The following is a 24,231-nucleotide window of genomic DNA, read 5'->3' as shown; positions in this document are numbered from 1 at the left end:
TGATTGCTATATGTCACTTGGTCATTACCAAGTGCCATAAAAACCTTCCATTCAAATAAGATTCAAACCATTTAAAACAGTCATTCTTTATTCCTAGGCATCGTAATGTTTTCAATAAAATGCTAAAATCTACTGTATCAAAAGCTTTTTTAAAATCTATAAAAATCGACATACAAAAATTCCTTTTATCTAGTTCACTATTTACGGTACCCATCAGGTCCTCCAGAGCCTGCAAAGTTGAATGAGCTGTCCTGAGACCAAATTGTGTCTCGGATAAAAATCCACATTTCAATAAATACTCATAAAGTCTTCTATTCATTTTTTTTTCATAAATTTTTGACAAAACTGGCAAAATCGAAATGGGTCTCCAATTTGAGATGTCAGTAAGTGATCCTGCTTTTGGGAGCGGGACAACTTTTGCTAGCTTCTATGGATCAGGAAATTGCCCTTCTTTAAAAGATAGATTTATCAGATAGACTAATATGGGCACTACTGTGGGTAGCATGGATTTCAAAGCCCGTAGATTTAGTAAAATTAGATATATGCAGATAGGCATTTTTTGTTTTTCAATGCTTGAATAATTTAGGACCTGAAGTTTTTAGAAGTTATTTTAAACATAATTCGTTTTACCATCAGGATTTTACCCGACATGGAAATGATCTGATTAATGAGGTAAGGAATACAACGTAATTGAGGCTTGTGACAGGAAACATAGGCACGAAAATTCGGAATGCATTCTCAGAGTATATAAGGGAGTCAAAGAGTCTCCCACAGCTTAAGCACAGGTTAGAAATGCATTTTTTGAATGATAAATGATCAGGATGTTGAAGGGAAGCCCATTGAATGAGAGTGGGCTATCCAGAATTTTTCAGGTCTGAGTACTTATTTGGAGTGGTGTATGCATATTTGTATGTGTATGTGTACGTATATGTATATGTATATGTATTTATGTATGTATGTGTATGTATATTTATATATATATATATATATATATATATATATATATATATATATATATAATATATATATATATATATATATATATATATATATATATATATATATATATATATATATATATATATATATATATATATTTACTAAAATCATCAATAACAAATCATCGAGTAATGTATGTGTAATTGTATGTTATGTGTATGCGTATGTATATGTATTTATGTATGTATATGTGTATGTATATGTGTATATATATTTATTATATCTGTATTTGTGTGTGCATATGTGTTTATATATGCACTTTTTTCTTTTTTTTGTATTTAATGAGTATAACATGAATGTAGTCGCTATTACATGCCAGAACGTCCTTTTTGTGACTAATTGATATGTATATGATATACAATTTAAAAAAAAATTACCTACCTACCTACAGAGTACAGATTTGATTGGAAATTGATAGTTACAATTCACTTTTTAAGAGTCAAAAGAGATCCTAGGGCAACCAGTCTTCCCCCTACCCAACCCCCTTTTTACTTAAGCCCATCCTATAAACATTTTGAGATAGACATTTAAAAGAAAAATAGCTCAAAGAACCTAAAAGTTAATAATAGCATCAATAAAATCAAGTAACAAAAACTCTGAGGTCAACACAAAACCCAAGGGTCCGGGGGAAGTTATGCCCAGAGGGCATATATTGTTTTTATTGAAGGTGTGATCTTATAAACTTCAGAGAAGGTTCATTTGATTGGAAATTGAAAGTTCTGGTTCATTTTTTAAGTGTCAAAAGTGATAGGAGGGCAGTTAGGCCCCATACCCTTTTTTGCCCCAAGTGCTTCCTATATAAATTTTGAGACAGCCATTTTGTCAAAAAAAGTTTTTGAAGGTCAGATAACAAGAAATCCAGCGTTGAAACAACCCCTCAGGGCCCCGGGGAAGGCGTGGTAAGTTATGTCATGCGGGAAATATTACTCTTATAGAAGGGATGCGCGTATAAACTTCAGAGAAGGCTCATTTAATTGGAAATTAAAAGTTCAAGTTCACTTTATTAGAGTATGAAAAAAATCGGGAGACAGCTAACCCCTTCATCTAAATGCTTTTTTTTGCCCAAAACCAATCGGATAAAAAATTTGAGATGCCGTTTGGTTAAAAATAGTTCAAAAACTATATATTACAAATTCTTGGGTTGACAAAACCACCAAGGGCCCGGAATATGCGTTGTAAGCTTTGTCCTGGGGGCATAAATGGTTCTTATAGAAGAGATGCTCGTATGAAATTTAGATAGGGATCATTTGATAGAAAACTGAAAGTTATAGTTCACTTTTAAAGAGTCATACGACATCGAATGGCAATTATTACCCCACACCATTTTTCTCCAAGCACATCCGATAAAATTCTAAGATAACCATTTTATTAAAAATAGGTAAAATATCAGATAATTAAAACTGTGAGGTTGGCATATATCCCCAGAGACCAAGGGCAAGGGTTTTAATTTTTTCCCTAAGACGTATAAGGCTTTTATGTAAGCAGAGGTCGTATAAACATTAAGAGTGATTCATTTGAATGGAAATATAAAGTTTTAGGTACCTTTTTATAAATCATATGGGATTGGAGGGCAATTACTCCCCCCTTACACAGACACACCGTTTTATTCCAAATGTATAAGATCAAAATTTTAAGATTGCCAATTTGTTAAAGTAGTTCAATGATCTGATAACAGAAATTTATGGGTCAACCAGCACCCCCCCCCCCCCTGAGCTCGAGAGAAGGACTATAACTTATAATAGAGGGGATATAGGGTTTGAAAGGAAGGGTTCGTCATATATGCTTTGGAAGGGACTCAAATGATACACCTCCAAGTATTAAATATGACCCCGTAATATCCTCATATTCGACTTATTTTAAAGTCAATAAGGTATTTTTTTTTTGCTTTTTTAGTTTTGCAGTAGAATTTGTGAAAACAATGGCCACCACGTGAAGGATATATAGAGCCAGTCCTGCCCATCCCCTAGAATTAATCCTACCCCCTACTTTCTTCCTATTTGTAGTATAAATAGGAGGACTGCTCTATATACTGTTTTTGAAGCTATCTCTTGTGTAAAGTTATTTTAGTTTTTAAATTATTTATTTCTCTTACTAAGTTTTGGACAACAGAAATCTAATGGTTCTAAAGGCAGTGAGGTTTGATGATTTTTTGTTATTATTATTTTTAATAAATTATTTTTAATAATTTAAGATTAGCGAAAAAAGAACCGCTACAAAAAGATTGTGCACAACCAGCCCCGCCCATCCCCTAGCATTGAACCTAGCATTAGTACATAAATAACTTTATTTACTGTGTGTGAATGGTTATCTCTTGTGGAAAGTTATTTGTTTTTAGAAATATTTTTTCTTTTAATAAGTTTTAGACTATAGAAAACTAAAAATCACACAGAAAATAAGGGTTTGAAGTTTTGTTGTTTTTTATTTGTGAAGTAAGATTAGTAAAAACAGGGTCACCATAGGAAGGTTGTGTTCAGCCCGCCACCACCCTTTAGCATTAATCATGACCCCTTAATATTTTTCACTTTGCTGCGCAAATAGAAGGATATTAGATTCAACCCTCCACTCCCATTCCTTGGAATGGCTCTGAGTTGCGGATTTTGCTTATTTTTACTTTGACAAATTGTTTACTTTAATACTAGGATATATATATATATATATATATATATATATATATATATATATATATATATATATATATATATATATATATATATATATATATATATATATATATATATATATATATATATATATATATATATATATATATATAAATATATATATATATATATATATATATATATATATATATATATATATATATATATATATATATATATATATATATATATATATATATATATATATATATATATATATATATATATATATATATATATATATATGTATATATATATATATATATATATATATATATATATATATATATATATATATATATATATATATATATATATATATATATATATATATATATATATATATATATATATATATATATATATATATATATATATATATATATATATATATATATGTAGCTTTTGATGGGTAAGATTAGACTTGATGAAACTTGTATATTTAAAATCAGCTTTAAATATTGGTAGACATTGGTAGATATTGGTATCGAAATTCCATTATTTAAAGTTTTGGTTACTGTTGAGCCGGGTAGCTCCTTACTACAGTTCGTCACCACGAACTGTTTGATGTCATGACGTCACTTTTTATTCATGTCATAACGTTGTCACAAGTTCGTGACAACCTTGACGCAGAGTACAGCGTCATGCTATTATTTTTAAAACGCTGATCTAGATGATTCCAACTTCCAATCCCCCTATGAAGTAAAGGAAACATCGATCGAGTCAAAACAATAGATGGAATATTAATCTCTCCATAAGATTAAGTTTCATAATTGTATACCATGATTCTGAAATTAACTAAACTGTCAAAACATGAACAATTTGTACCATGATGTAGCATAAAAATCAGTGGAAAAGTATATAGCTCTCCTAGTCTATAGGCTGGTAGTATCTTTATTCGCTTGTAGACGTTCCAGACTAAATCTCAGGGCTGCAAGCAAACCATCAAACGAACTACCTTATTTTGAAGAATTCGAACGGGCCAGACAACGGAAGGAAATGTACCAAGCCTAACTCTACGACTATAAAAAATATATGGATGGACAAGAGAGAAAAAAAGGTGGCTTGAGACATTTGTAGGGAAAAATCTCGTTTTACCTAGGTTACAAGAAAAAACTTTACTCACAGATTTTGCATTAAATTTGAATGACAAAATCTCATCAATATAAACCCCTAGGTATTTAATCAATAAAGCACGATTTAAAATTCCAGTGTGCTACAATTTCAATTTCAATTTGTTACAATCCAAGGTTAATAGATGCCTTTTTTCCTTTTTTATTTTGATATTGTTACTTTGATGCTAGTTTTGATATCTCGGTGAAGTTTTGATGTTGAAAAGAAATTCTAATTTTGAAATAAGTAATTGTTAAGAACTTGAAACTTTTTGCAATAAAAAAAATACAAAAACTAATTTAAGAAAACATTTTTCCAAAAAACAAGTTTTTCAAAGTAAAGTAAAGGCGATTTTAGACTTCAGATCAGCAGATCCACACCTGCTAAAATTCAAAATCAAAACGACAAGAAATTAGTAGTAAAAAATAAATGATGCCCAAAACGAACAGAAATTAATGAAAAAATCAGCAAAACATATAACAAGTAATAATATAAATGAATAAGAAAATCATGAAGCAATTAATGTTTAAGCTGAATATACAAATCAACCTTAAAACAAAAAAAATATTTTACTATTCAACTTTAAAATGAAACCCAAAAAGAACAGAAATTAAAAAAAAAACAGTCAGTGCAAACAAACATTCAAAGTTTTATTAATAATAAAAACGAGTAAATATATCTTAAATTGAATATACAAATCAAGGTTGAAAGGAATAAAAATTCCTTCGAACAAGAGTTTGAATATTGCTTATCAAACAGTTCGTGGTAACGAACTGTAGTAAGGAGTGACCCGGCTGAATAGTAACCGAAACTCTAAAAAACGGAATTTTGATCCCAATAGTTACATCAAAAGAATTGAATTTTAATGCTGATTTTAAATATATAAGTTTCATCAAGATCAGTTATACTCATCAAAAGTTACGAGCCTGAGAAAATTTGCTTCATTTTAGAAAATAGGGAGAATCACCCCCTAAGAGCCATACAATCTTAACGAAAATCACACCATCAGATTCAACTTATTAGAGAACCTAATTGTAGAAGTTTCAAGCGCCTATCTACAAATCGCATTTTATTTTTGCCAGAAGAGAGATCACGGATGCATGTTTATTTGTTTTTTTTCTAGGTGTGATCGTATCAACTGAGTGGTCCTAGAATTTGGGGAGATGGCTCATCACCCACACGATAGATAAAGTAAATATGAAGGAGTAAGAATAAATAAAAATCACAAAGGAAAAATCAAATTTACACAGAAAATAAACATAAGAGACTGATAAGGCGGTGGTGAGGGGATAGGCGTACGGAATTTTTACTGCAGGGTTTTTTGTGTAGAATCTCCAACTTTAAATTTATATCAGAAACTGAAAATTTGCTGATAAGAATCCTGTTTTTTTTTTGTCCAAGATGAAAGATACCGAAGAGATTTGTAAAATTGGAAGTAATTTATCCAAATTCTGTTTAAATTAGCTTTCTTAAAAAGGGGGAGAAGATCTAAAGCAGAAAGGACAGCATGATATCAGCAATTAGAATATATTTTAGCCAATGCACGTCTATTATAATTCTTTTCGTTGGCAATATTCTTTGCATAAACAATCTGGATCTTTTTACTTATATTACAAACAGTACCCTGACCCGAGTTCGAAAGAGATTATAAGTTATAAGAGATATATACAATCAGCAAGAGGACACAATCAAGTTGGCTGCAAGAGGATACAGCCAACATATACAATCAAAAAGAGGGATAGTGAAGTTATTATAGTGAAAGGGAGCAGCAGCAGTACAGTTATAGGGAACAAACTATTATTATTTATTAAAAGTGAAATGACAACATCAGATAAATCATCAAAAACTATAGAAACAATTTGTAAAAGACCATTTATGGAACAGCTAAGCAGAAGCAAGTTGTCAGCATGCGCAAGATAAGAAACACCCGCAGAAGCAGGAAGTTAATTACCTGAAATCTTAGCCACTGCACTGGAAATGTAAATCTTAAGAAGAGTAGGGGATAGAACACCGCCCCACCTAACTCTACTTCTTACCCTTATAATACTGTTTGGTGCAGATTTTAATTGAAGGAAAGAATTTGAATACCAAAATCTAAGAAGCATTAGAACATAAATATGGACACCATATTTATACAGAGAAAAAAGGAAAAAATTTGTAATTATATTTTAAAGATTTTCTTTTGTACTTAGTATTGAAAATAAACATTAAAATTACAGTATAATTGTAAACTGATGAGCTTTCAGATACTAATATCACGATTCATCAAATATTCAGTTTTATTTATTAGCTCTTTCTAAATTTGTTCAACAAGAATATGGTTTCACTTAAAACAAGAGTTTGGATACTGTACCCTTCCTTAACTGTAAGATGCGCCATTTTCAATGAAAACGAATTATATTGCAAATATTTCCTTTTTAAGTTTATTCACTGTTAATAATAAAAATGAAATTGCAGTGAAACAAAATCTTGAACTGATTGATTTATCAACAGATATATTGTCAGATATAAAATATTCAGCCATCTGAGGCCAATATCCTATATACTTTTCTTAAAAGTATAAGCAATGTCTTTGTATTTGTAAGAAATTAAATAAATAAAAAAAAATTTTCAACGGAAAGTAAGAAGTGACATTAGAACTTAAAACAAACAGAAATTACTTCGTATATGAAAGGGGCTGCTTTCTCATCAATGCCCCGGTCTTTAAACTAAAGTTTGACTCTGTCTTAACTGTACTTTTTAAAACAGTAAAAAACTTTAGTATAAAGAGCAGGGCGTTGATGAGGAAGCAGCCCCTTTCATATACGAAGTAATTTCTGTTCGTTTTAAGTTGTAATGTCGCTCCTTACTTTCCGCTAAAAAAAACTTGTATTTTTTTTATTTTATTTAATTGCTGAGCGTTTGTCGATCAATACATGTTTGATTTGGCTCTCCACAGATGAATAGTTGAAACGAAATATCCATATTAATTCATTTTGCTAAATGGCTCTCTCATAGTTTTGATCGAATGATTTTGAGAAAAAAAGAAGCAGGGGAGTTGGCCTAGTTGCCCTCTGGTTTTTGGTCACTTAAAAAGGCAATTAGAACTTTTAATATTTTAGGAATGTTTTTATTAGTAAGAGATATACGTAAATTATAAATTGACGCGGCAGGCGGCAGGCTTCTATATATGGGTTCTCATTGTCCCATGTGTTCTAACCGCATACAATTTGCTGTCTTATCATATTGCAGTTTTTTCAAAGATATTTGGTTATTAAAGCAAGTCCAATGTCTAACAATGATATCTACTAAGCTTCAAAGTTTTCTTTTCTTTTTTTAAGGTTTTTAATTCTTGTAATCCTTTGTTTTTTTGTTATTTTTAGTCTTGTGTTTTTTTATTTTAATTTCTTGGGTATTTAACTTCATTTTAGGTTTTTTAGTTTTTCTTTTCTTCTTATTTTAGTTTTCTTTTTATTCTTTATTTTTTTCCTTTTTTTTATTGTAAAACGTGTAACGGACAGACGAAGAGCACATTTTATTTACATATATATATATATATATATATATATATATATATATATATATATATATATATATATATACATATATATATACATATATATTTATATATACATTTTTTTATAGACTAACCTTGACTTGCAACAACCAAATACACGGATGCCCTGCCACTGTAGCACTGGAAGAACTCGAGACCCATCTTTTGGAATGTAGCTTCAATCCTAAGAGACTTGTTAGTTGTAGCTCTGGATGTGGAGTTACAATAAGCTTTGGTGAGCTTGCAAACCATAATTGTGTGCAAAGTCTGAGGCTCGAGATGAAAGAGACATTGGAAAGAATTGAAAAAGCAAATGAAGACAAAATATCAAAGATACTTGGATTGGAATTGGAATTAATGCTAGTTCAAAAATTGGAAAGAGTCGAAAAAGAAAATAAAAACAAAATGTCTAAGATGCTTGGTATTAATGCTAATCTAGTTCAAAAATTGGAAAAGGTCGAAAAGGCAAATGAAGAAAAAATGTCAAAGATACTTAGTATTCATGCTAATCTAGTTGAAAAATTGGAAAGAGTAAAAAAAGAAACCGAAGACAAAATGTCAAAGGTGCATAATATTAATTCTAATCTAGTTAAAAGATTGGAAAGAGTCGAAAAAGAAACTGAAGAGAAATTGTCAAAGATGCATAATATTAATGCTAATCTAGTTAAAGAATTGGAAAGAGTCAAAAAAGCAAATGAAGACGAAATGTCAAAGATACTTGGCATTAATGCAAATCTAGTTGAAAAATTGGAAAGAGTCGAAAAAGGAAATGAAGACAAAATGTCAAAGATGCATAAGATTAATGCTCATCTAGTTAAAGAATTGGAAAGAGTCAAAAAAGTAAATGAATGCGAAATGTCAAAGATACTCGGCATTAATGCTAATCTAGTTGAAAAATTGGAAAGAGTCGAAAAAGGAAATGAAGACAAAATGTCAAAGATGCATGATATTAATACTAATCTAGTTAAAACATTGGAAAGAGTCGAAAAAGAAACTGAAGGCAAAATGTCAAAGATGCATGATATTAATACTAATCTAGTTAAAAGATTGGAAAGAGTCGAAAAAGTAACTGGAGACCAAAGGTCAGAGATGCATTATAATAATATAACGAAAATGTCAAAGGTACTTGGCATTAATGCCAAACTAATTGAAAAATTGGAAAGAGTCGAAAAAGGAAATGAAGACAAAATGTTAATGATTAAATTGAAATTGGAACTACTTGAGGCGGAAATGGCAAAATTTCGACTATCCAAGTCGAATTCACTTCATGTAGAGAGTGCTACACTAAAACAGGTAAATACACATTTTAAAATATAGTTAATATTTATCTTTGAGAAGTGACCTTAGTTGTTTTACTTTCTTCAGTTCGTAGTATAATAACAACTTGGCGACTGTCCACTTATTTAGTTAGTCGCAAATTATACAACAGTTACGTTTTCAGTATTTATTTTCTTCTGAAGAAATTCCCAACTCCTTGGACTGGTGGCTTGAGTTTGAGAACAGTTAAATAAATCCTGAATCGCATAGATTCTAGGAGTTCGTTTAGTATCCTAATCTGTATAAGTATAAGACAGATTTTCAGCAAACCCTTCAAATTTTGCCACAAAAAATTTTTAGCCAGGAAACGTTAGCAGCTGATATGTAATTAAATCATAAATAATAGTAGAACAAATTCTTTAGTTTGTTATGCTGAAAAGACAAGACCTGATGTACCTCTTTTACCATGTATATTTTTTCAATTATTAGCCTCGAAATCCATCTTTTTATAATGATTTTATGGCATTCTAATCCAAAAATTTGCATTTTTACAGTTAAAATAACATTCTTTGACATTAGGTTGCTCAGACCATCAACCCTATGTTTAAACAGAAACACTGGAATGATTTATTTAGCCGTGGGAAGTTAAGAAGGCTTATTTTATTGATTTTCCATTTTAAAAGATCATTGTCAGAAAATATTCTTCAAAATAAGAAATTATTCTTCCTTCTTTTCAGATCAGCTGGTCGTAATATCGCACCTTTTTTCTATTTATTTTTTTAAAAGCATGGATAATATAACAAAGGTTCATATGAATAATCAATGACAAAGAACACGACAAGCTATTCATTGCTATTAATGGTTGGCCCTTAGTAAAAAAAATAAAAATATGTCGGCACTCTTGGGGCTCTCACATATTTGGGGCACACTCTGTAGGTAAATCATATTAGTTTATGCAATTTAAACTTTATTTTTGATTTAACAAGGGGCTAATTGAAAATATTACTTCTTGAACAGATATTCACAAATAAAATTTAGCAAATTTAAGAAATTTTACATTACTTCACTGGTTTGCAATTTTGACTTACAATTTTGAAATCAAATCTATTTTGTCCAGATAGGTATCTTCTTAGTCATTTTGTTATATTTTGTCAAATAGTGTTGTCAGTTATTTTTGCTTAGTCTCCTATGGTCCCTAATTCAATCATAACATATTCATTTAAGTAAATTATCTGACCTTTCTTAGGCATGTCGGACGCTTTTTTTCCGTGGTAACAATCTTTCTGAGTTGCCACTTTCTTGAATGTCATTCTTGACTTATCTTTGAAATCTTAGAAAATTACTATGGGCCCTATGCGAGAATTTTCAATTGGTTTTTTATTGAATAAGCAGATAAGCAGGGCTGGGTTTTCTCCTTGCATATACGGATATTTTTAGGGACTTTGTCCTAAGGAACATAAGAATGTAACAAGAAAACATGGCATAGACTTAGATTGTGCTGATGATTTGAGCGTCATAGATGAATATCTTAGCAAAATGAATTATTGTTTGAAGGTTTTAAAGGTCAGTGTTTAAGAAGAGGCCTGAAAATTTCTGTTAACAATACTGGGAATAATTGAAGATAAAGAATTAACATTGGGTAACGATAAGATCGACTATTTTGATAAATTGACTTACATATGTAGCATTATTAGCAAAGATGGTGAATACAGTAAAGATTTTGAAAGTGTGATAGACAACGGTCGTCGTGCTTTTTTTACAGTTGAAACAAGTATGAAGGATAAGAAGGCAAGTCTGCCAATAACAATTAGAATATTTTGAAGCTAAAATAATGATATATAACTGGTCAAGCATAAATCTGAGATTTGGTGCTCCTAAAGACAGAGGAAGATCCATTACATGTCTTCTAAAGTAATTACGATTTGTTTTTGTTGTTTTTGTTTATTTTTTTTGGGGGGGGGGCAAGTGAGCCATCGTGCAATTGAACCCCTGTGCAACTAAATTCCCATGTAACTGAACTCTCGTGCAACCGTACCACTATGCAACTGAGCGCCATTTAATTGAACGCTCGTGCAACCGAAATATGGCCAGACCACTATGACATAGCACTAGTTGTGGATAGTAAGGACAATCTTCGAAGCCCTATACTCAGCTTCAGAGTACTTTAAGGAAAAGTGGTTAGCTTTGAATGTAGATTAAAAATAAAGAACAAGTTTTTTAACGGTAAGTAAGGAGCGACACTAACTCTTAAAACGAACAGAAATTACTTCGTAAATAAAATGGGCTGCTTCCTCATCAATGCCCCACTCTTTACGCTGAAGTTTAAGTCTTTTTATTACCTTACTTTCTAAAACAGTAAAAAAAACTTTAGCTTAAAGAGCGGGGCGTTGATGAGGAAGTAGCTCCTTTCATATACGATGTAATTTCTGTTCGTTTTAAGTTTTAATGTCGCTCCTTACTTTCTGTTAAAAAAATTTAATTCAATTTCTGAACGTTTTTGAATCAATATATTTTTTGATTTTGGGTCTCAGCAGATGAAAAATCAAAACGAAATTTGCATATTTATTTTTTCGGCTAAATGACTTTCTCATAGTTTTGACGGAATGATTTTGGGGAAAAAAGAGCGACGAAGGAAGCTTAGTTTTCCTCCAATTTTTTAGTTACTTAAAAAGGCAACTGGAACTTTTAATTTTTTACGAATGTTTTTATTTGTAAAAGATATCCATAACTTACAAATTAGCTTACGTAATGAAATTCTGTATTTTCAAGTTTTTATTATGTATATGAGGGGGTCAGTACCTCGTCTTTACATTAAAGCTTAAATTTTGTCCCTATTTCTTAAAATGACCCCTGAATCACAAAATCCATAGAATAAATAGTTGAAATTACTAAAAATACTTTAGCGTAAAGAGCAAGGTATTAGGAGGAGGTGAGCCCATCATATACGTAATAATTTCTGTTCGTTTTAAGTTTTAATGCTGCTCCTTATTTTTAGTTGAAAAAACTTTTTCATACTTATTTCTTCGCTGTTTTTTTTATATATAATGCAAGACAATCCTGCGCTCCCTTCATGGAAATTTTCTTCCCCAATGACAAATTCCTCCAGGGAAAGTTCTGCGAACATATCCTCCTCTTCTCGACCCCTTCCCAACCAACAAATCCCCTTGATAACGTCTGTACACTTCCAAATAACCATTACTATATGTAATGGTTATTACATATAGTAATAACCATTTGGTTCTATTGACCACTGGTTAAAGCTTGTAACTTGCAGTCCCCTCCACGTGGACTGTGGGGGAGTAAGTCTCCCCCAAAGACATAGTTATAAAATTTTACGACTACGCTGAATAAAATGGCTATCTCAGAATCTTGATCCTGTGGTTTCGGGAAAATAATTAGCGTGGGAGCTAATAACTAGGTGCCCTCCGATTTTTTGGTCACTTAAAAAGGAAACTAGAATTTTTCATTTTTGTTAAAATAAGCGCTTTCGCAAGATTCTAGGACCACTGGGTTAATACGATAACCCTTAGAAAAAAACAAACAAACAAATAAACACGCATCCGTGATTTGTCTTTTGGCAAAAAATACAAAATCCCACATTTTAGTAGATAGGAGCTTGAAACTCCTCCAGGAAGTTTCTCTGATACGCTGAATTTTATGTTGTGATATCTGTTGAAATTCTATGACTTTTAAGGGTTGTTTCTCCCTATTTTCTAAAATAAGGCAAATTTTCTCAGGCTCCTACCTTTAGTAAGACTAAACTTGATGAAACTTACATATTTAAAATCAGCATTAAAATGCAATTCTTTTGATGTACCTATTGGTATCAAAATTCCGTCTTTTAGAGGTTTGGTTACTATTGAGCCTGGTCGCTCCTTACTACAGTTCATTACCACGAACTGTTTGATAAGTCGGTAGTTACGATGTTTAGGACTAGTGGGGGGCTAAGATTCAGCTATAGAGGAGAGGAAATTAAAATAGTTGAAAAACTGAATTATTTTGGAAGTAAGCTAATGGCTAATTGCAAATGGAAGAGGCATAAAGAGGATATGGTAATTAAAGAGAATGGGCTAATGGGTATGTTTCTCAGAAGTAGTGTTAAAAAATTAGGTCTAAATGATATTAAGCTGCAGAACAGAATTTTTAGGAGAAAAATGATTTTAATAGTACATTATGGATCAGAATTGTAGGGGTGTGAGAAAGGAAACGGGTTAGAAAGGATTTTTCCTTACTAACCCGGTAGGTAGGTAATTTTATTTAAAAAACAATAAAATAAACTTAAAAAGAAATAGACCGCAACGGCCTGTAAGCATAGCTGCCATCAAATACGATCAATTTCTTTAAAATATTTCACTTGTCATCAAAAAGAAAAATATCTAAGATAAATAAACTACAAAAAAAAACACAAAAAAGAAAACAAAGCAAAAACTAATGATCAGTTTAACAAAATGGGGGGATACCTTTTTCTCAACCTAAAATGCTCAACATTACTAATTGTTCAGAAGATGGGCCTTGAGCCAACGCTTCAACTGAGGCAGACTCTCTGAATCCTTAACTTGTTGTGGAAATGGATGGGCAGTCCCATGTTTCTGATGACGTGAGCCGACCGGGAAGTATTCCAAAACTTATGAACAAGATTATTTGAATTTTGCATGTCATAATCATGATAAGAAGATCCCAAGCTCACTAAAAACACCAGGCCCTAAATTATGAAGACACTGATATATTAGAACATCAATCTGCATGTCTCTGATTTTTTCAACATCCAAAATATCAAATTTCTTATATATAGACACAGTACTAGTGCTTCCACGATCATTATTTTCTAGAATTTTTATTGCCTTATTCTGTTCTGTTTGAACTCTCCTATAATTAGACTTTAAGTTACTAGCCAAGATTAAACAACCATAATTTATATAAGACGCTATTAAAGTATGGTACAGTGACATTAAAACTTTAAGCACAGAGGAAGCACATTTTTTAGATGCCTCAGAATTCAAACTCCCCTTGACACTTTGCAAGAAACTAGGTTACTGGGCGCCTTCCAACTCAGTTTGAAGTCAAGCAGAAACCCGAGGTAGAGCATTTCTCGGACTTGTTTCAAAGAAACACCATTGTACTTAACATCTGAAGGTAAATCATGGGGCTCACCAGTCCTTCTAAAAACCATGTAATTTGTTTTTGAAGAATTAACAGCAAGTTTACTGAGTATAAGAAACGGATGAAGTCCCTTTAATGCACTGTTTGCTCGGTCTATCAAGTCCAGCAAAGATTTGGTAATAACAATTACAGCAGTGTTACTGGCAACAGACTTAAAGTAACCAGGGACAAACAATCTCAAACTATCTACATAAATTTAAAATAAAAGCGGACCTTAGACGGAACCTTGTGGCACTCCGCAACTCAATGGGTAAGCCTGTGAAACTTCACCATTTATTGCAACTTTCAAGCTTCTACCTTGCAAATACGACTCAATCCAAGTCAAACACTTAGTCCTAATACCCAACTTCGACAATCTATCCAGCAAAATTCCAAAATCAACAGTATCAAAAGCTGTGTCAAAATCAACGAACATTGTCATGCAAAAAAATTTTCCTAGTGCACCCTTTACCTTATCAATTTAATTTAAAGCTGCATGCACAGTTGAATTTCTTTTTCTAAATCCAAATTGAGTTTCAGACAGAAATCCGCAATTTGTTAGATGCTCATGCAGTCTTTTGTGCACTATTTTCTTATATATCTTTGAATGATGGGTAGTATTGACATAGGTCTCCAATTTGAAAGGTCACTTAGAGTTCCAGACTTTGGAAGAGGGATGACTTTGGCCATTTTCAGCGAACGAGGAAATTAATCCTCTGCCAGTGACGGATTTATCAAAAATGCTAGCATTAGAAGAATGTTCAGAAGCACTTATTTTAGAGTTCGTAGGTTGAGGCCATCGGTCCCAGCACTGTTTGAATTTATTGAAGAAACAATCTTCTCTAGTTCTATAGAATCGCAGGGTTCTAATTTCATTTCAAATTCTTGATCCCTGAGGTCTTCAAAAGTTGATTCTTCTATCAGTAACTCCTTGTTCACTGCTGCTTTACTCTGAACAGTTTTGCCAATCTTCGAGAAATGATGAGCAAACAAATTACATACTTTTTCAAGATCTCGAACTATTTCGCCACCAACATTTAGCCATACTATAGTGGAGCAGGACTACCTCTGATCACTTCATTAATAATTTTCCTAGTGGCCTTAGGGTTTGATGCATTTTTCTTAGATTCTTCGCAATAAAAGTCTCTTATTTTTTCTAGTGGAGTTAACTAGATTAAGTTGATCCTTAAACTAAGCAGAACTAAATTCATTTGGTTCATTGATGTGTGCTGCATACAAAGCGTTTCTTATATCAATCATTTGAAGAAGCTCATCATCCACCCACAGTTTTTTCGCAGTTTTTTTCTTATTTCATACTTTTCAGTGGGCATGTAAACATCATTGATGTGTGCTGCATACAAAGCATTTCTTATATCAATCATTTGCAGAAGCTCATCATCAGCCCATGGTTTTCTCGCTGCTTTTTCTCGTTTTCATGCTGTTCAGTGGGCATGTAAAGTCCTAAATACCTGGCACCGTGGTGTTGAACTTTTCAAAAGCAAAAGATGGGTTATTCGCCCTAAATATACTCTCGCAATTTACAGCAACTAGCAAGGTTCGCTGGCTTCAGATGTTGGATCTGTATATTACGCTTCAGTACTTGTTTTTATTTGAAGTTCTAATCTAGTTAGGACTGGCAGGTGATCAGAAATAGGCAAAATTATAACGTAGGACCTGTAGTTGCTACTTGACGTAAAGAAACAAATACGTTGTCAATCAAGGTCGGAGAATTCTTGGTGATCCTTGTTGGAACTGTGACCACAGGGTATAGATCGTGAGATGACATGACATTTAAAAAATCAAGATTCATACCAGTTAGTATTTTCAAATCACCCATTATCATAAATTCCAAACCTGAAATTCTTACATTCAGCATTAAATCATCAAAACCAGACATAAAACGATCAAACATAGCACTTCAAATCTACCTTCAACAGAAAAGCTTTCAAACTCACCCTCTAGACAAACCTCAAGATCATCATGCATCTTATACTGTAGAGTCCCTTACTAGAAACGCCATGCCTCCTCTGCCCATTTTTGAATGGTTTTTCGATTCTAAATAATACCCTGGAAAACTATAGAACGAGAGAAGACTATCCCTACTCAAATACATTTCACATAAAGCAAACAACTGAATAGAATCATTTTTATACATAAACTGAACAGTATCATGATAAGATGACATAATGTGGCAGTTTCACATGCACACAAGGCACTCATTTGTTCTTTTATTAATGTCTACAGATCCATTAATATACGTGCTAAAACGAACTGGCCAAAAACTTAAAGTAGACTGCTCTGCCACAAGCTTAGATAATAAATATTTGTCAATATCAAATGGGTCTTGTTCATATTATTTATGCCACAAACTTAGTAGATCAGTACCCATTAAAAGAAAAATAGTAAATATTAGTATTGCTATTGAAAAATAAAATCAAAAGCAAAAAATATCTGAAAAAAAGAAAGAAAAGACAAAAAAAATTAACCACATAAAACACATGCAATCAACAAGTGACCTTATTTTGTGAACGAAAGGGTCGCTTGGCCTTTTCACAAGGACATTACCGTGGTCTGTCCAAACATACTTCACACAAAATTTGTCACTCGCCCTGTTCAAAATGTCTGTTTGACGCTTTGTTAAGCCTCAGTGATGTATACACCGGTACGTGCTAATTTTGCTTTTTCTTTGAATACGCTTGTAATATGCCTATCCGTCATATCAAAAATACCTAACTTATGCTTAACCAAATTAATCACAGTGGTATTCAGGTTAACACCTGGCTGTTGTTTCATTCCATGGATTACGATACTATTGGGCAGAACTTTTTGGTCTTAATCGTCAAGCCTCATTTCTATACGATTAAAGCATCCCTTAAGATTTTCAATAAGTGTTTTTAGGGTTATAAGTGATTTTTCAAGCTTCTCAAATTTAGGATTATATTCAACCGCGATAGAGTCGTAAACTTTGCTGACAATTGTATCCGCAGGGCTATTTTTTTTTTAGACTCAACTTCGTTTTTTCCAACTCAGCGTCCACCGTAGCCACTTGGCCAAGTAGACCTGAAGTCGCAGGTTCAGGGTCAGCCAGAGTAAGATAAATAGCGGCAAAAGTCTTACTCCTACTATATATATCAGACATCGACTCCAGCTCAGCGAAAGCCTTATCTACTCCTTTTGATTTGTTTTTTGAGGTCTTTTGAAATTTAGCCTTTTCGGACGTGATATTTGACTCAGCGACTATATATTCACTATGCTGACCATAGCGAAAAAAAAGGTATTTGGAATCTCCTTCACTCTCAGGTGTAGCATCCCATATTCTTGATGGCCAGAGAGGATATCCTGTGAAGTTGACTAAAACCAAGTCAAACTGCCTAAACTTCGGCATTTTAAAGTGGCGAAAAATAAACCATAAAAAACATGAAGCGCCGAAAAAAAGAACTTCACTTGCAAGAGAAGTAAGGGAAGCGTTGGAGGCTCTACCTTGTCATCGCAATTTAAGAGGCAAGCCCGGCGAGTACCACGGCTCTTGTAAACATCTCTCTCGCCCCTCTTCTGCTTATTTTTCTTCTCCCAATTTTATCGTAGCGTAATTGCTTATATTCTCCCAAAGGTCACTCCTTCAAAACATATAGCTGTAAAGTCTGAAAACAGGCTTTTAATTTAATACTGAATTCGTACTAAATGCTCTTTAAATAGTCAGTTAATTTAAGTCCAGAAACGACTGTTCGGTCATTTATGTTTTGGTGACGTCACACAGTAAATCATTTAGCTCAGGACCTATAATCCTTTGCCAAAGATTGTCAAACCTGACCCAGCAGGATTAAATCCACATAAAAAGCTTACTGTTTTAATAATGTAATATCCAATTTAGAAAAGGTGTTTTCACTTGGGACTCTGAATCAAGACTTTTAATTTTAATATTTTAATTTTAATATTTGAAGAGACTGTTAGGTTAAAATGATAGGTTCATTAGTCTAGTACTAAGAAGTGATTTAGGCCTTTACACTCTTGGGAATAAGAGATTAGTAGAAATGGAAAGGATGACATCATTGCCTGAGGATAGATTAGTTAGGATAGCCTACACAGAAATGATAAACGATAATAGAAAAGATTTATGGCCAAATCAAAACATGAAAAGGAAATTCTTCAATAGTTTCGGGATGTCAGTAATTAGGAATAAGGGGGTAGGTATAGGAGGAGAAGTAGGATCCACAGCAAAAGAGGTAAAGATTGTACTGCAAGAGCAGGAGATTCAGTTATGGCAGCAAGTCGGACCGTAGTAGCGTCTCTAGGTGTGTATGTGAAGATCATGGAGGGTATGAGGAGAGGAATACTATTTTAAAGTGGGAATTCAGGGGGAATATATAAGGTAGGTCATTTCAACAAGGAGTGATTTGATGCATTTTGGTGAAAGGGGGAAGTATTTGGGGAGGTTTTGGTCACAGAGTGATCAGTATTTTTGCCCGATGTGCAGAGAAAATGAGGACTTGGAGCACTTTATGTGCAATTGTAAGGAGTTAAAGGACTTAAGGATAGGAACCGTTGGCATTGGGGTAAATGGGAAAGATTGGATGGTCGGAATTTTTAAAATTAAGTTGTAAGTGGGTATTAATAATGTGGAGAGGTATGTGCGTGTAACCAAGCAACATAGAGAGAGCTTTTGGAGGGTGGACGATATGCGATATAAGAAAACATTGTTGAACGATATTTTATATGGGGTTCTCTAAGCATAATACATTGATATGGTCTGTACCATTTTGTGTAATTCTGTGAGTTTTATGACGTTATGTGTATTTTTTTGGTAATTGTTATGCTTTTTCATAGTTATTATTATATACCCTGTTAAGTGAATTAGCATCATGTTGTATTTTTCTTTTGGCAATTGTTATGCTTTTTCATAGTTATCATTATATACCCTGCTAAGTGATTTAGCATCATGTGGTATTATTTGTTGCTTTTTGCCATGGCCCCCATGAGGGTTTTGTTTTAAGAAATATCTATCTATCTATCTATTGTTATTTGGGGTCCAGATACCGGTACATTTTTGTCACCCCAACACGATACCGATATAATTTGGCGATAAATTCCCCTCAAAAAAAAAAAAAACCTTAAACATTCTCTGCATGTATTCATGCTCACATGTTTGTACCTAGTCTATTACACACCAAAGAACAGCCTTAACAATTCACTTTGAATTCTAAGAACTAGACCATGTACAAGAATTGTTTGATTTTATTTACCTTTTCTCATCAGCTGTTTCTGAGCACAAAACAGAAATATTGGATATTTGTGAGAGTGACAAATGCAAAAAATTAGTCATAGAAGCCATTTTAATTTCATTATTCAAATCTAAGTTTCAATAGCAGAAGTTTGAGCTTTAATCAGTCACACATTAATGTGAAAACAAACTTTACATTCGTATGATATGGTCTCTTACTAACTAATCCATGCTAGGCACACTAGATAGAGCGATGCAGCTCTATCCTATAAGACCTCTATCCACCATCCTATCCTCATAATCCTATGGCAATAAATGTGGACTCAAAAGCCTAATTTCCATGGTATATGGGTAAATTTTCCAAGGTGTTGGTACGCTGTGACGACACCTTGGGACCTCCGCCCACAATATAAGACCTCTACTCCACCTTAAATGTTCCCTTGAATATATATCGTCGCTTTAACTGATTGGATGTTGGATCATTCAGCCACACAAGTTCACAATCATCGAACAATTATATTGTTTAGTATTTTCTTTGTAGTTGTTATGGTAGAAGATGTTCATTCTTGAAGTCACTATATATTTAGAACATTGCTGCAACAGGTGTGTATCGACAAGTATTGAAAACAAATGTACAAATATGACTCATCTCTACTGCTCTCTCCGCCTTAGTCAGACTTAACGAGTGGCTCCACCCCGTAATTATAAGGGGAAATCTGGTATAAGAGAATATGTATTATAATGAAAAAAAATCATCAATGCAACAGCACAAACACTTAAAAAAAGATAAAAAAGAAGACTGTTTTCCTAAATTAATAAGTACTATAGATCAGTAATTGAATGAGGCCTTAACCCTACTCGTTCATACTACTACATAGGTCAAACAGCATAGTCATACACGATCAACCATAAAGAATAATCCGTCGACAGGCAGTCATGTCGTAAGTAAGTATAAGTCGTCATTTACCAAATATTAAAAACAAAAAAAGACAAATAATTCAGAGGCAACAATCCAACACAAGGGCTCATCAGGAGAATAAACACTTGCCTATAGGGTTTCAGCATTTTAAATTCCCTACCCAGTCAAATGGCGTGCCTACAACAAATTTCTTATGGCATCCCCGTGTTAGATATCACCCCCAAAGTATATGTCTATGAAAAAATAAATGTAAAACAACCAAGTAACACCAAAACAAGCTTATCATACCTTAATTCTGGCTCTCATGCAATTAAGTTACCAATTAACAATCTCTATTAAAACTAAACAATAATTCAAAATTTTTCACTATGTCAAAAATTTTCTATTAATGTAAATGTGACCTAGATAAAACTCAAGGAAATGAATGCAAAATAAGACCATTTGAAACGACAATATATGCAAAATCCTCTGAAAATCAACTGTCAAAAATTAGGGACAAACCAAACTCAATACCTAGGAAAAACAAAATCTTCCAAAGATTTCGCTAAGTATTTCAAGATAGTTCTTTTCGTATTTATTTAAAAGTTCGTTATAATGAAAACTAAACTAGACCAGTGCTATGACTAGGTTCAAGAGTGAGTTATGATGGATATATGTTTTTAGAAATATCAATGAATTCCTTTCAATTTAAAACCAAAATGTCGTGTAAATATATTTTATAATCTGACAAAACATGTTTTAAATTATTTGGATTATTCTTATTCGTCATATATTTATATTCAAGCTGACTTATAAATAAGTCAGCTATAAATGGGCTAGAATTCCCTCCCCCCCATGGGAATTCCCACGATTTGCTTGTACAAATTACCATTAAATCTTATATAAGTATTATGTAACACAAATTATAATAAATCAAAAATCATATCTAAGCTGTAACATCTCGAAATAACTTTAGTCTCAAAGCAGTTTGTCCATATAATTTTTTTTATTGTGAGGGTCTGTTTTTAAGAACATCTTACTAGATAAGAGGAAAGATTTTTTGATAACCGTTTTTAAATTATCTAATAATTTAAATGTTGCGATAAATTTAATTTAAAAGTGATATATTATTATACATTGTCGCAAAATCAAAAGAGTCATTTCTTTTAGCTGAAACCATTGTTAGAGAGTCTATCACCTGCAGTGAATGTTTAACATTCCAATATGGATTAAAAACGAAAATTTTTTAATGCCAGAACAATAAATTTTAAGTTTATTTATAATTTCCTTGAAAATTAAGGAGAGTTCAATAGCAGCAATGGGGGCTGGATATCTAGCTACTCCAGCAATAAACCTTGGTTTAGGGGAATCTTATGAAATTTTACAGTCCAATATAGGAAAAGGAACTTTTTATCTTTGTCATTAATTCTAATATTAATTTTTTTAATAAGTAGTTCTTCAGTTTTTTCAATTGAATTCTCATCCTCTAAATTCACCTTTTCGTAAGCATTAGTCTTACATAACTCCCTTGTTAAAATATCACAACACAGCTTCTGACAAATTATGGCAAAATTTTTATTAGTTTTATTCACCGGCACAATTACAAATTCATTTTGTAGATTAGCAATTGCTTGTTTTATCCTACGAAAAATTGATTGAAGAAAAAATGGGTTTAATTTTTATAAAGCAGTGAAAAAAATAAAATATATAAACCATACTTTAGCCAACAAAAATAAAATATGAGCATTTTTATTCTTGTTAGATAAAGTGTGGTTTATATATTTTATTTTAAACCTGTTTTTCGTCAATCAATCCTTCGTAAATGGAAAAGCAGTGTGGTCTAAGAAAATTATTTGTTTTATCCTCCATTATAAAATAATGATTTAGTGTTACTATTTTTTAAGTTAGTAAATATTTTATTTCGAATTCTTCTAATAATTAAATTCTTCCAATTGTGAAAACTCTCTTTATTTTTATTCTCTTTCTTAAACCCCTTATCAATAAATAAATCAAAATCATTTTCCGAGCTACCAAGAATACTCGATGGTTTCAAATGATGAGAAAGACGGAAATTAGCTCCTTTATTCATTATAAATTGAAGATCATCTTGTTTTATTATTGACAAGTCCCCTGTTATAACATGTTGGTAAGTGGGAATTTACAAATGGGCCAAGTTGCTTACAGTTACAAACAGGTTTCCAATTTATATCACTATCCAATCTTTTAAGTATTAAATTAGAATTAAAATCATTTGCCTAATAGTTTTTGAAAATTTATAATTTAAAACTGGACTTTCATTATAATTCAAATTACTAGGAAGGGCCTGTTTCACTTCCCGCTGATTTAAAACTTCTGGTAAATTCATATCTTCAATGTGCTTACAAATAATATTAATAGGCAAATATAATCTTTTGTCCTTATTACCAATCTTATGAAACTTATTCGTTTTTTTCTTATAAGAACTTCGTTTTAGTTAGAATGCAAATTGTATCGCATATTACTTTAAAAAAAGTAATACATTATAAAAAGCTTAAAAAGCTATATTATTCTTAACAATCCTGAAAAGTTTGATTAAATTCCTCTTGAATAATTTATTTAGACATTTTATTACAGAATTCATACCATTAGATTCAAGTAGCTGGCATAGATCTTTAGAAAACGTATGTAAATCTAATTCATTTTTTCTATTGTTTTTCTTATGTCCTCTCGATCGTATTTTACGATTAGTAGGATTGAATAAAAAACAAGTTTTTTTTTAAGCAGAAAGTAAGGAGTGACATTAAAACTTAAAACGAAAAGAAATTACTTTGTATATGAAAGAGGCTGATTCCTCATCAAAGCCCCACTCTTTACGGAAAAGTTTCGCTCTTACTCTCAACTCTACTTTTTAAAACAGTAAAAACAATTTGCGTAAAGAGTGGGACGTTGATGAGGAATCAGCCCCTTTCATATAAAAAGTAATTTCTGTTCGTTTTCAGTTTCAATTACTGAAACTTACTTTCAGTTAAAAAAACTTGTTTTTTATTCAATTTCTTAACGTTTTTGAATCAATGCATGTTATGATTTTCGCTCTCTGCAGAGGAATAATTAAAACAAAATTTAACTTTTTTTAAACATATATATTAGCTTACGTAACGCACTTTTGTGTTCTCATGTTTTTATTACATATATGAGGGGGTTAACCCCTTCGACAGTACCTCGCTCTTTACACTAAAGTTTAAATTTTGATCCCTATTCATTAATAATGATCCCTGAATCACAAAAGCGGTAGAATAAATAGTTTAAATTACTAAAAATACTTTAGCGTACACAGCAATTTATTAGAAGGAGATAGTACCTCATATGCGTTATAATTTCTGTTCATTTTAAGTTTTAATGCTTCTTCTTACTTCCAATTTAAAAAACTTTTTTC

General features: G+C 32.0%; 2 protein-coding genes across 4 annotated transcripts in view; one reads left to right on the top strand and one right to left on the bottom strand.

The window, feature by feature from the left end:
- Positions 1-9,639, top strand: part of LOC136037672 (myosin-6-like) — a 205,736-nt gene extending 196,097 nt beyond the window's left edge. For all 3 annotated transcript variants that reach the window (XM_065720409.1, XM_065720412.1, XM_065720410.1), the window contains one exon: positions 8,397-9,639. In XM_065720409.1, the coding sequence (XP_065576481.1) occupies positions 8,397-9,624 (1,228 nt within the window). In that variant the 3' untranslated portion in view covers positions 9,625-9,639. The remainder of the gene's footprint in view (positions 1-8,396) is intronic.
- Positions 1-24,231, bottom strand: part of LOC136037674 (methionine synthase reductase-like) — a gene marked incomplete at its 3' end in the record, with an annotated part of 463,030 nt that overhangs the window by 270,315 nt on the left and 168,484 nt on the right.

The sequence above is a fragment of the Artemia franciscana genome, chromosome 17 (assembly GCF_032884065.1).
Source record: "Artemia franciscana chromosome 17, ASM3288406v1, whole genome shotgun sequence".
Classification (NCBI taxonomy): domain Eukaryota; kingdom Metazoa; phylum Arthropoda; class Branchiopoda; order Anostraca; family Artemiidae; genus Artemia; species Artemia franciscana.
Note: the sequence above shows the minus strand (reverse complement) of the source record. Positions and strands in the feature narration are given on the sequence as shown.